This window comes from Toxorhynchites rutilus, chromosome 1 (genome assembly GCF_029784135.1).
Source record: "Toxorhynchites rutilus septentrionalis strain SRP chromosome 1, ASM2978413v1, whole genome shotgun sequence".
Lineage (NCBI taxonomy): Eukaryota > Metazoa > Arthropoda > Insecta > Diptera > Culicidae > Toxorhynchites > Toxorhynchites rutilus.
The window spans coordinates 186,836,632-186,850,568 of record NC_073744.1 but is presented as its reverse complement, the minus strand read 5'-3'; the positions used below and the strand labels follow the sequence as shown (position 1 = coordinate 186,850,568).

The 13,937-nt window shown below is 43.4% G+C and overlaps 2 protein-coding genes across 3 annotated transcripts in view; one reads left to right on the top strand and one right to left on the bottom strand.

The window, feature by feature from the left end:
- Positions 1–13,937, bottom strand: part of LOC129761839 (uncharacterized) — a 111,193-nt gene that overhangs the window by 63,495 nt on the left and 33,761 nt on the right. The gene's annotated exons all lie outside the window — the stretch shown is intronic.
- On the top strand, positions 9,246–11,318 carry LOC129761841 (protein mab-21-like). The gene is made up of 2 exons (XM_055759632.1): positions 9,246–9,901; positions 9,977–11,318. The coding sequence occupies exons 1-2, from the start codon at positions 9,699–9,701 to the stop codon at positions 10,869–10,871; spliced, it is 1,098 nt and encodes a 365-aa protein (XP_055615607.1). The 5' UTR covers positions 9,246–9,698; the 3' UTR covers positions 10,872–11,318.

Genomic DNA, 13,937 nt, shown 5'->3' with positions numbered 1-13,937 from the left:
AATTGTTGCCCACAACAATTTAGTAATAACAAATTATTATTCTTTGTTGCCTCTTGGTGTGGGTAACAAACAACAAATTCAACGTAACCTTGTGGGCAAAACGCATTGTACAGATACTAATGATGTCTTGATGGTTTTAGGTATTTTTCTGGTTTACAATGTCACCGATATTTTCTTCAATTTTGTATCCACCGCATCGTTCGAGAATTTTGTATTTCACCGTTAGTTGAACATTTATCCTCTAATTGAATAATTGTAGCGAAAGAAGAAAAAAATACTGAATCACATTCTGTCCAACGAAAACCAAGAATTTGCGTTTTTAAAGAAATCTGAATTTACACTATCGCCTTCAAATAGCCTCCTTCTGAAGCAATGAACAATCTAGTCATCGAAACACTTTTTTCAGCTGTATTCAGGAAATGCCTTCAGTTCAAGCAGTGAATTCGTCTTCAAGGCTGTCAAAACGGGTCCCACGAAGCAGTAGTTTGAGTTTCGAAAATCGGAAAAAAGTCACACGGGAACATATCGCCAGTAATAATGCGTTGGATGAACGATGTTGATTGTGATGAAATTTTAGAAGAAAATTAAACTATTTTGGCACTAGTCGTGCTGCGGCTTTTCTCAAGCCAAAAACATCAACTAAAATATGATGAACGGTCTCGTGAGAGATATTTAAGGAGGACCCCGGTTTGGAAAATCGAAAAAAATCGAATTGTTGTGTTTTGCATTTTCGGGAAGCTTGTCCTAAAAGGATTTTTTGATATTTGATTTCGTAGTAAAGTTACAGCCAAAAGTATGAAGTCACCTCAAGGATTGCTGTACGAATTTTTAAATGCGTTTCTATCGAAACGATGTTTTTTTTCAACTGGTGGTATCGATATCTCAGGATCTACTTGACCGATTTGGATGAAATATTTTCATCAGCATGTGAAAATGCATCATCCAGAACAGGGGTTCTCAAACTGTTTTGGGCAAAAGACCTCTTTTCCAGAATTAGGTTATCCTTAGACCACCATTGCCAAATTTCTTCGAAAATCCTATATTTAGTTTTTTTTCTTACTGAATCATTAAACATTGCGGTTGGTTAAATGAATGAACTTGACATTATTTTCTCACGGAGGCGATCTGGCGTAGTGGTAACATCCGCACCTCTCACGCAAAAGGTCACGAGTTCAATTCACACTCCCGACATTCTTGCAGAAATGGAAGTAATGTGACAAATCAGCCTAAAGTGTCGAAGACACTATAATACAGAACAAAAATTTTCTCATCATATTCAACAATAGAGATAAAATTTAGTAAATATCAAGTGTAATAAATAATTATTAATACAAATTACTCGTAAACTATAAAAACATTTAAATCGCAAACCAATCTATCCACAACTACCAAAATATCAAAAATGCGGTTCAATATTGGTTAGTTTGAGCCTTTAATCTCCGGGTTCGTTGATTTTCAAATGATTCCTTCGTATTCGCGTTGTTTGTAACCATAATGAAGCCTTTTTCGACAAAGTATGATAATGGAAAACGAGAAAATATTTTTAATCTATGTCTCACATCGCAGGATACTGTTTTCCAATTTTTCGTTATAGTTATAACATATGACAACCTAAAAACATTTTAGTAAAGTTCTCATGTAATGCGTTCAAGTGATTGACATATGATAAGCTCTGAAGCTTTTGTGATAGTTTTGACAAATGCGGAAACTGTGAATATTCTTTTCTGCTTAAATTTTGTTGTGAAAGTTTTGTCAGAAGGGCCGATATTATTGATAATGTGTCAATGAAGTTGAAATATTCATCCTGCCGCTGAAACACAAATTCAAAAAAGCTGAAAATCTTGCTATGCAAATGACTCTTGGTGGTCAGTAAACTTCAGCGTGTAGGAGTAACCGAGTAAAGATTTCGTCATTTTTCTTATATTGCTGAGCAAATAATCGAGTGTTCAGAGAATTGCTTCGAAGATTTTTGATAGCACTAATTTTTACCCTTTTCTCCACTACAAAAAATCATAGCTGCTGAACTACTGGAACGATTTAGATGATCGACATATCAAACTGAAGCTTATGAGTTTTCTTTGAAAAAATATTACTTTTGCGAAAAATTTGAATTTTGGTGTTTGTTATTATCGATTGAGTTAATTTTTCATAGTTTTCTCGGCTAAAGATAGAGGACGCTATATTTTTTTAATATTTTTTCTGGAAAGCTGGGCTTTTACATAATATATCCAAAAATCAGAGAAGTATTATTTTCCGTTTTTGAGTTATTATTTTTTTAATTTAACATGTATTAAGTTTTCGTTCAATATTCCTATGTGAGTTGACTAGACATAAGGTTAGCTTATTGTCGTCAATCTAATATGTCGATCATCTAAATCGGTCCAGTAGTTCAGAAGTTTTGAATTTTTGTAGTGGAAAAGGGGAAAAAAATGCTTTTTCGAACCATCGGTCAACTTTGAAAAACCATATCTTAAAAACAAAAAAGGTTGCATCTCTGGTATCGTGATATGTAGAAAAACTCAGCTTTCAAAAAAAAAAAAAAAAATAAATAATATTAAAATACAGCGCCCTCTAGTCCAAAGCCATGAAAACAATAAAAAACGACTACAATCAATAATTACAAAAATAAAATCCAGTTTTTTGTTATTTCGATATTTTTTAATACAGACCCCGTCGGCCCCAAAATCAATTTTCGCAGGAAACCGAAATCGACCACTTTGAGAAACCCTGATCTAGAACGTTTGATAGCCGTTTTTTGATATCTCATTTTTTCGATTTGTTATGGGCTTCTAAACAACGATTTTTCATGAAAAATAACTAATTTTTTCGATGGCTACGATTTAAAATGGCCACCATTTTGGCATTTTTTTTTTCAAAAAACCCCATGTAACGCTTTAGGTATTGTTCTAAAGTTTCAGAACATTCATTGGAATCCGTTCTGCGATACCCCGTTGCCTCAGAACCGATACCACCAGCAAGGTACCAATTTTCAGGCAGCATCTACGCATCCAGCTATCAACAATGTAATAATCATTATTCGTGCACTCAAGACATGGAAAATACATCTTCAAACATACCTAACATTCGAAAAAAATCATGAAAATTCATTATTTTGACCTTCCATACAGGGGTCCCCCCTTAACCCTCCTGTACTCGCGTGCAAAATCATAACACGTATACTCGCGCACGGTGTCACAGACCGAAAATTGAACTTCTCTGTAATGTTGCCATTGTGTATTTTGCAGGCTTTATTGGCATTTATTTGAAGAAGAGGGTATGATTGAATGAAAAAACTCCAAAAAATATGTTTTCTTCGTCTTTATTATGTTTTAATAGTTGGTAAATGACTGGACTAAGCGTACCATCGGTACTTCGCGTACCTGCAGGCATAAAATAGACCCCATTCGTGGTCCTTAGCTTCCTGTCCAGTAACTCCTATCCCTACCTCCCCGTGGTGCCGGCTGGGGTACGAGTAACCATAGTGAAGATCGGGTAACCAACCCCGGTGGGATCTTGGTCTTATGCTGACAGGGAAAGGGGCCTATTCGAGCGTCTGTTCACCATGGAGGTGTGGCTCAAAACAGCGTATGATCCCCATGTTAGGGGCGGCTGATCACTGTCTTCGTGCCAGCGGGGACTCTAAAAAGTGCTGTGCACGACGGTCCTCCGGCGAGATAGGGGGTTGGTGCAGGCCCTGCAAGCCATCCGTAAAAATAAAACGCACAGGAAAATTCACAAAGAAATTCGAGACAGGACAATCGGACTAGACCCACGCAAAGAACACGGACTAGAGATTGAAAACTCGGAACATGGAACTGCAAGTTTCTCAATTTTCTTGCGAGTACCCGAATTCTTTCGGAAATATTGAGAGCCCACAATTTCAACATCGTAGCGCTGCAGGAGGTGTGCTGGAAAGGTTCGATGGTGCGATCGTTCCATGGTGGGTATACCATTTATCAGAGTTGCGACAACACACACGAGCTGGGTACAGCTTTCCTCGTGATGGGGGAGATGCAAAAGCGGGTGATTGGTTGGTGGCCGATCAATGAAAGAATGTGCAGATTGAGAATGAGAGGCCATTTCTTCAATATCAGCATTATCAACGTCCACAGCCCCCATCTAGCTAGCACCGATGATGATAAGAAAGAATTCCACGCGCAGCTAGAGCGTGAATACGATCGCTGCCCAAAACACGACATTAAAATCGTCATCGGTGATTTGAACGCTCAGGTCGGCCAAGAGGAGGAGTTCAGACCGGTAATTGGTAGGTTCAGCGGCCATCAGCGAACCAACGAAAACGGCCTAAGACTTATCGACTTCGCTGCCTCCAAGAACATGGCCATACGCAGCACCTTACTCCAGCACAGCCTCCAATACCGTGTAACGTTTTGGGCGTCTGAATCAGACATTCAGTTCATGCATGCATGCAGTACACCCCTGCACTATCGCACCCACCACAACTGTCACGGCGACAGAAATCGAACTGTCACAGAGGTAAAAAGAAACCGGCAGAAATTTGGTCTCTTCGGGACCACGCACCGTCTGAGTCGGACGTGCTTCTTCCTTTGGGCGCTGATGCGCCGAGTGTCCGTTTTGTTTTTTGGTGGTGTACTTATCTGCCGTTGGTCGTGCAAGACCGACGGGATTAGTAGCGCTGAGTTTGGTGGTCCAACTCGGACAAATATTGTTGTGTCGCTGAGCGGTTTTCTTTGGCGGTGCAGCCAAGTCGGTGGAGGACGTGGTGACGCCGAATGATTCGGTGGATTGGACTGCTGGAAGAGGCCATCCAGGCGGGTACGCAGCGCGGTGTTTGCCGAAGCAGCCGGACGGGGAATTGGGCGAACAGTGCACGCTGGAGCGCATTGTGTAAGTGGAACTAATCCACGCGAGCACCGGTAGCGGACGTAGGCGTTTGCGGCCGCCACGAGAAGGAAGAGAGTGGCAACACCCCACAATTTGCTGCTGGTAGGATTGGCATCCGGACAACACTGCGGAGGTTCCGCTGGCTCATCCGGCATTGGTCAAGGGATGACAACCACGAAAGGAAACTATTGGTGAGTGCGGGGTGACCCCTTTTCAGTGTATTTTTTCATGCATGCATGTCATGAGCGCGAAAGGCGCACAAAGTGATCGTATCACAACAACCGTTACACCTGGAGATCACCACAGCAAACAGAAACACAAATTGACCACGTTTTGATCGACGGTCGGTACTTCTCAGATATCATCGACGTCAGAACCTATCGTGGCGCTAACATCGATTCAGACCACTACCTGGTGATGGTCAAACTGCGTTCTAAACTGTCAGTCGTCAATAACATAAGACACCAGCGCTCACCACGGTATCACCTACGACGACTACAGGAGCCGAATATTGCTGCAACATACTCGCAGCGTCTTCAAGCTGCGTTACCGGGGGTAGACGAGTTGGGAGCTGTTCCCCTCGATGAATGCTGGAACACCTTAAAAGCAGCAATTAGCTGCACAGCAGAGACCATCATCGGGTATGAACAACGAGGACAACGGAACGAATGGTTTGACGACGAGTGCCGAACGCTCCTGAACGAGAAGGGTGCACATCTCTTTCGGGGAAAAAAGCGCCGCCTGGAAGAGAAAGAGTGTGAGGAGATGGAGCTGCTTTATCGTTCTCGAGAATCGCGGAAGTTTTTCAAGAAACTAAACGCCTCGCACAAAGGTTTTGTGCCGCGGGTCGAAATGTGTAGAAACAAGGAAGGAGGCATCTTGACGAACGAACGCGAGGTGATCGAAAGGTGGAGGCAGCACTACGATGAACACCTGAACAGCGCGCAGACAGGAGACCAAGACGGCGCTGAGGAGGACTACACCGGTGCAATGAACAACGACGACGTACCACCCCCGACGATGGGTGAAGTTAAGGAGGCCATTAATCAGCTCAAGAACCACAAAGTAGCTGGTAAGGATGGCCTCGTAACGGAGCTCTTCAAGGGAGGTCCGAGAAAACTTGTAGAGTGTATGCACCGGTTGATAGTCAGGATCTGGGACACAGAACAGCTACCGGAGGAGTGGAAGGACGGGGTAATCTGCCCCATCTATAAAAAAGGCGACAAGTTGGATTGTGGGAACTATCGTGCCATCACAATCCTGAATGGTGCCTACAAAATTTTGTCTCAGATCCTCTTCCGCCGTCTATCGCCAAAAGTAGGTACATTTGTGGGAAGTTATCAGGCCGGATTCATGCCCGGTTGCTCGACGACGGACCAGATTTTTACATTGCGGCAGATCCTCCAAAAGTTCCGCGAGTATCAGGTCCCTACACACCACATCTTCGTCGACTTCAAGGCCGCATATGATACAATCTACTGAAAACAGCTATGGAGGATCATGGACGAACACGACTTTCCCCGACAAGACTAACAAGACTGATTCAGGCAACGATGAACGGTGTGCGGTGCAGTGTGCGGATCTCAGGTGAGCTGTCGGAATCATTTGAGACTCACAGGGGACTTCGACAAGGCGATAGACTCTCCTGTCTGCTCTTCAACGTGGCGCTGGAAGGTGTTATGCGGAGAGCGGGCTTCAACATGCGGGGCACGATTTTCAACAAGTCTAGTCAGTTTATAATCGACATAATCGGAAGAACACATGCGTCGGTAGCCGACTTGTATACCCGACTGAAACACGAAGCAGGGCTGATTGGGCTTGGGATTAATGCGTCTAAGACTAAATACATGCTAGCTGGAGGGACTGATCGCAACATCGTTCTTCTTGGTAGTAGTGTTGTGATCGACGGCGACGAGCTCGAGGTGGTGGAGGAATTTGTCTACCTTGGCTCGTTGATAACAACTGACAACAACAAGAGTCGTGAAGTTCGAAGACGCATTGTCAATGGAAGTCGTGCCTACTATGGGCTCCGCAAATCCTTGAGGTCCAACAAGCTCCGACCCCGTACGAAGTGTACCATGTACAAATCCCTAATTCGACCGGTTGTTCTCTATGGGCTCGAAACATGGACGAGGCTTGAAGAGGACTCACAAGCGCTCGGAGTTTTCGAACGCCTAGTGCTCAGAACAATATACGGTGGTGTACAGGAAAACGGAGTATGGAGAAGAAGAATGAACCACGAACTGGCGCAACTCTACGGCGAACCCAGCATCCAGAAAGTCGCCAAGGCTGGACGAGTGCGATGGGCAGGGCATGTTGCAATTGCCGGACAGCAGCCCTGCAAAGATGGTGTTCGCATCTAATCCGGTAGGAACAAGAAGGAGAGGAGCCCAGCGAGCGAGGTGGTTGGACCAGGTGGAGCAGGACTTGACAAGAATCGGTGTAGCCGGGAGTTGGAGAACTGTAGCCATGGACCGGGTTTATTGAAGAAGAGTAGTGAATCAGATCTAATCTCAATGGGATGTAGAGTCATAGTAAATAAAAAATGTTTTAAAAGTCATCTAATCAAGCTTAACGATGCTAGAGAGAATCGCAAAGTCGTAGTGTTGATTTTTTCTGAGAAATGAACGAATTATTGATTTCTCGGCCTGACAGACAAATGCGCGAGTATAGGAGTGTTAAGCATTTAAAGATATTATTACAAATTATCCGAAATATGATTCAGAACATTATGTTTTTGTATGTATTAGAAAAATTCAATTACGACTCTAGGTAAATATGCCCAGCTTATTTCATGCATTTACCTACCATTTCAATAATGAATTAACCCTTCGGGGCACGGTGGTGTTCGTAATGTGCCACCTTCTTGATGCGTAGTAACGCATGGTGGGACATTTTTGACCCACCTAGAAATATTAGAATAGTTGCGTGCTCCTATATATTTTTTCGAAACCTTTTTATTTAAAGTAGTTGGCAACACCATTATGTCAGAAATATATTCGATTGTGTTGGCAAGGTTTATCATCATATGACAACACACCTTTTTTTCAATTTTGAATGATATAAAATTTCTGTGCAACATGGGTATTTTTATTTTCTTTTTTTTTATCTGCATTATAGTGATTTTCAACTCATTTGGCTGGTTCGTCACTTTTACTTCCATTTTTGGAAGAATGTCGGGAGTGAGAATTGAACTCGTGACCTTCAGCATGAGAGTTTTATTTTCTAAAATTCTGTGCCTCCAAGGGTTAAACAAATTTACCAGATCGCATACTGAAAATTTGTTCAATTTGACGACCTGTTTTTTCTTTTAATGAGGATTGTTACGATTTGTGGACGCAGTAGAAGGGCATATTCCTCAGGGTGTTCATTTGATCAGCCCTTCCCGTATCGTATCATCGTGCGTTGATTTTCCACGAAGTTATAGCATTTCAAAAATCTCCTAAAATGTTGATTTCACGCTTTATTCCTCTTTTTTTGACGATTGTATTAAGAAAATATTGAGATGTAACTTTTTGTCAGTTTATTATCTGTTATTTTTATTGGTTTTAAGGCATCAATATATAGTTTGTCTCAATCTGCTCTAACTGTCGGCTAATTCCGGTCATAATTTTCAACGAATCTGCTGCAACGCGTATCCCGGAACATACATTATAACCATTCCACACAGAATCCCATCGTTCCATTCCCTGTTCGAGATGGGCAAACAAGCAACCATCAGCAATTTGCTACTACACCCACCCCACTGGCAGTGAGCAACATGAAAATGCCTCTTTATGGTGCCATCATCCGCGACATAACCTGTGAAAATCATAGCCATAAATTGATTCCCCCCGGGTTCCTGGTTATCCACATACGTGAGCGAGCGACCGACCTCGCAGTACATAGCGCACAGTGCACAGCAGGCGTATATGCTACCAATTTTGGTAGCACCTTCCGCGAGGGCGATGGCAGCTTTGATGGTGTGAGTGACAGCATCGATCGGCGTAGCCACGCCTACTGCCGGTCTTTTAAATATGTACATTGACGGTGGCGTCTCCACTCGGAGAGCACATGCAAGCTGTCCGTATACTGATTCACGTCTGTGTTTGTGTGTTCGGATAGCACGTGGTTTATGCTTTCTGTGTTTGCTTTGATGCAAAAAAATGAGAAAATAAAAATAACAGCGCTACTTGAGAAGACTGAGTGGAAAAGGGAGCAATGCCGTAGCCGTAAATCAACTAATTTCATGTTTGTTTAAGGCGGCTTCCACCCGTCGCTGCTCCGCCGTCGTTTCGGAAGGCCCCTCCACAGTGGGCATACGATGGGAGGAGAGCATAGTTGCGTTGCAGATGTGTGAACCTGCTGCGGCTTTCTCCCACCAAACGCGCGCCCGGGAGCATGTGTATGTGCGCTTGTGTGAAATGTGCAAGGAATCAGCACCAGCACCAGACGATTGCTGTGTTGCTGTGTATTATGGAAGGAATTTCATTTGTTTTTCTCCAACCGTGTCCGAATCATCTTTCGCGTCCTATCGGCGGCTCGGTGCTGTTTCGAACCTAATCTGGGAGACTGGACCAAAAAACCCGATAGTAATAGGATTTGTGAAAATTTGATACGTATCGTTCGGGGTGAAGAGGCGCGCGCGTCGCGCTTCGTATCGATCCTCCTCGCGGCAGAGGAAGGCGGGACGTAATCCGATAAGCGCGCGTAATATGTGCCAATTTTCCGGCCTCGGAAAGCCGTTCGAATCCTCTGGAGTGCGTCGGGTTGAATAATATTCCGCGTTTCTAGGAGTTCTAGGATTACTGTGTACTCAGCTTTGATCCCTGAACAGGGGGAGGAGCAAACACAAAATGTTGGTCCCACCGGAGATGATTGCGGTCCAGTCGAAGACCATTTTCCAGATCAACAAGTACTACGCGGAGAAGGTTCAAATGCGGATGGGGAACATTGCGCGAGTGATTCGGGAAATCTGCAAAATTATCCAGGAGGTTCTGCGCGAGGTTGAAGTGCAAGAACCAAGGTTCATCTCCAGCCTGGTGGAGTGCAATGGAAGGTATGTTGCAAAAATGCCTAATAAACTCAAGAAGTTGTAACTCATGAACCCGTCGTCTTTATTCACATCCACCAGATTCGAGGGTCTCGAAGTGATCACACCCACATCGTTCGAGGTCGTACTGTACCTCAACCAAATGGGAGTGTTCAACTTTGTGGACGATGGATCTCTGCCGGGGGCGGCCGTTTTGAAGCTGAGCGATGGCCGCAAGCGTTCGATGTCCCTGTGGGTGGAGTTCATCACCGCTTCCGGGTATCTGTCGGCTCGGAAGATTCGATCGCGCTTCCACACCCTGGTCGCCCAGGCGGTCGAGAAGTGTCCCTACCGGGACATGGTGAAGCTGGTGCCGGATACGACCGAGGTCAAGCTGAAGATACGCGAGCGCTACATCGTTCAGATAACGCCAGCGTTCAAGTGCACCGGTATTTGGCCCCGTTCGGCGGCACATTGGCCTATTCCGCACATTCCTTGGCCCCATCCGGCGCTGGTGGCGGAGGTAAAGTCCGAAGGTTTCGACCTGCTGTCCAAAGAAAGTGTTATCCTGCAGGGGAAAAACGCTAACATCGAGGGTGACGCGTGGATACTGCACTTCACCGAGGCGGAGAATCGTCTGCTGCAGGGCGGCTACCGCAAACGTTGTCTCAGCATCTTGAAAACGCTCTGCGATCGACATCTGGACCTTCCGGGAGGCCCCCTCACGTACTACCACTTGAAGACGCTGCTGCTGTACGAATGCGAGAAGCACCCGCGGGAGTCCGAGTGGGATGCCAACTGTATCGGGGACCGGCTGAACGGGATATTCCTGCAGTTGATTTCGTGCTTGCAGAATCGGCGCTGTCCGCACTACTTTCTGCCCAGTTTGGATCTGTTCAAGGGGAAGACCCCGACGGCGCTGGACAACGCCTCGAAGCACGTGTGGAAGCTGTGCCGGGATATCCTGACGAGCAGTAAGGCGTTCGATCGCTTGTAAGCCGAGAGGAGGGGTGCAACACACATCATATCCTGGTGGAAATCTGATTACGACTGTATACGAAAAAAAATTAACGGTGGACAGTGAATAACAAAAAAAATCTATTATTTTCTTTTGTGTAAGTAGATGAAATTTTTAACTAATATTTAAGTGTTATTGGAGCGTTTAATTTTTCTCGGAGAAAAAATAATTCAGTGATAAAAGCGAAGTAAGTGTAAATCGTTTAACTTATAATCTGAGATATATACATACACACGATGGCATTTGTGTGCGGTGCAAATACGAGTTGATATATAAATGTCTTGTTTTTTGAGTTTTTATTTTTGAAATATTATCAATTTTATTTAAACGTTTTTCTTTAGTGTAAGCTAAGCTTGTTCAACAGAGAAACAATTAACAGTGAAATAAGAATTGCAATTTTTGGGAAAGTTCAACTTTCAGAATGGAGTTGGTGAAAACTTTTCATTCAGTAGATGTATTGTGAAAATCCATTCCGGGTGAAAAAAATCAATTCAAGTGCTACGAAAGCTACTTCGAGTGTCTCCACGCGTTTATGCACAGAAAACTTTCGTAGTAACAAAAATTTTCTACAGACAGTTTTTCTACCCAAATTTATTATTGTTAAAATCAAAAGAAAATCGCTTGAAAGTTGTCCAGGGGTGAGACATGGTAAAAATATCGAAAACGAGGCATCGAAGCAGCGAAAATGCACAGCACAGCATTAAAAAAAATATTCCGTTACAGTTTTAATGAATTTTTGTACTTTTATTCGGATCATCAAAGTTTGGACTACCGGTTATCAACATCAGCAGTCAATTTATTTCACGACCTCTTCATGTCTGCAGCATCCCGTATCACTTTGGCACCTTTCTTCAATGTCCGCTTGACAGTTGTCCAATATTTTTCGAAATTCGAAACAAATCTGTCAAACATCTCTCGACAGTAGTGCTCGCTTGCCAATGAACGCCTTAATCAACGGAAAAAGATGTCTCTGCAGGTACTCTTTCCTGTATATGTTCGAGTCCATGTCTTGTTTGTGACGAGAACCCTAGTTTTCTGTCTACAGTTGTCTACAGTTTTTTGCCAAATCAAGAACTTCCTGGCAAAATCATTAACGAAAACGAACTTGAATTTTATGGGGACATCTTCTCTGGCAATGCCCTTTTAGAGTTTCAGGCCTCATTACGTTTCATCATCCCTCAGCATCCATCCGTCGTATGTACTTCGTCAAAACCTTGTTGTACAACTTTCGAGCGCGTCGGTTGGTCACCAGATTTTGTTTCAGCGTCCTGTTTGATTGTTTAGTGGCACGGAAATTACGATAACCTTCTCGCATACGGATTCTCCGGATGATACTATGGTTAGAATTGTGTTGTTTGGTGATATCGAAATTCGAGAGTCCCGGGTTTGCCTTTATTTATTCCTAATACCTCCAACCTCAGCTTCCGATCGTCAGTTCCAGTACGACGCGTCCTCTGATTCGTCCGCACAACAGTTGTACGTTTACGGAAAACTTTCAGCATATCATAAACGATCGATTTCAGCGATTTTGCGATTTTAGTACGTGATCACGCCGGATTTTTAATGTGAGTGTCCAAAATCAAACTTTCATCCACGTATCAACGTGAATTTTTTATCGTCGAAAGATGAAGATTTCAAAACAATTTACTGTCAAAAGATTTCAGATACGCCTGCTACGACCGCCGCTATAAAATGAACAGTGTTTCCGGATTCTAAATGTTTCAAACTCTAGGAAGTTACCTGGGCTTTGTGTTCATATATCGTAGATGCCAGTGTTGGCCCGTGCTTCGACATGCAGGATCGATTCGGTTGAGTGGAACATCCGGGGTGGTTATGACTACAAAGTGGTTCCACCAAAATGGAACGGTGTCAAATGATACAGGTATATACAAAAACGGGGTACAAACAGGGTTGAGGTGTCTTTTGACGTCTCTGGAAGTAATAGTGTTTATTTCCCTTTTGGGTGTGAGTCACTGCGTTCATGATTTTGAACTATTGTGGTATACCCCTTTTTATACTACACTTCAAGCTTATCTACTATGTATAATCCTGATCGGCGACGCAGACCAAATTTCCTTGGGATCCAGAATAGCTTTATCAATGTGTTGAAGTCTGCGTCTTGTTAAAGCTCCGCAGTTACAGAGCAAATGTTCCGAGGTTTCGCTTTCGGCACTACAAAAGCGACAAATATCATCTTATGCTAAACCTATGTTTTCAAGATGGTATTTACTCGAACAGTGTCCTGTTACAAGACCAGTGAATGGGCTGAAGTCTTTCTTATTGGGGCTCAGCAGTTGTTGAGCAATTTGAATACTCGGTGTAGTGATTTTTTTGCCTGTTTAAGTTTTGCAGTCATCCAAATGACTGTCACTTCCCGGTCTTCCCATTTCTTCAGCTCACTTTTTAACACACAGTCAGAAAATCCACAGAATTGTTCTGGGTTAGTGAATGGTGAGTTTGAGCCGTTCCTGGTAAGTTCATCTGCTCGCTCGTTGCCTTCTATACCGCAATGGAACTTATCTGACTTAATTGCCGTAAAAGGGAAATGCATTCCCAGACAATTTTTGAAGAGCATTTGAAAGCATTTACTGCTTTAAGTGCCGCTTGACTGTCTGAGAATATGCAGATGTTAGCAAATCTATATTTCCTATTGAGGCAGACATTTAAACATTCTATTATTGCAGCTATTTCTGCCTGAAAAACTGTTGGCCAGTTTCCCATAGCCACAGAGATTTTTGTTCTGGGACCATACACTCCGGCGCCTGTTCTGATTCTCATTTTCGACCCATCAGTGTAGAACATAATTGAACCATTACGAACGTTGGGACCACCTTCATCCCATACTGAACGAGAATGTTCGATCACTCTGTTTGGAAAGTCATAATTAGCCCTAGGTTCCATCCAATCACTGTTCATCTCTGAGGCTGGTCCAATGAGTAAGAGATTCAGGATACTCAAGTAAACAGTTTTGTCCCCGTCTAGTATTTTTTATATCTTTGAAGATTTAGAGCGCTTTTTTTAGCCCCTAGCTGAACATATTGGTTC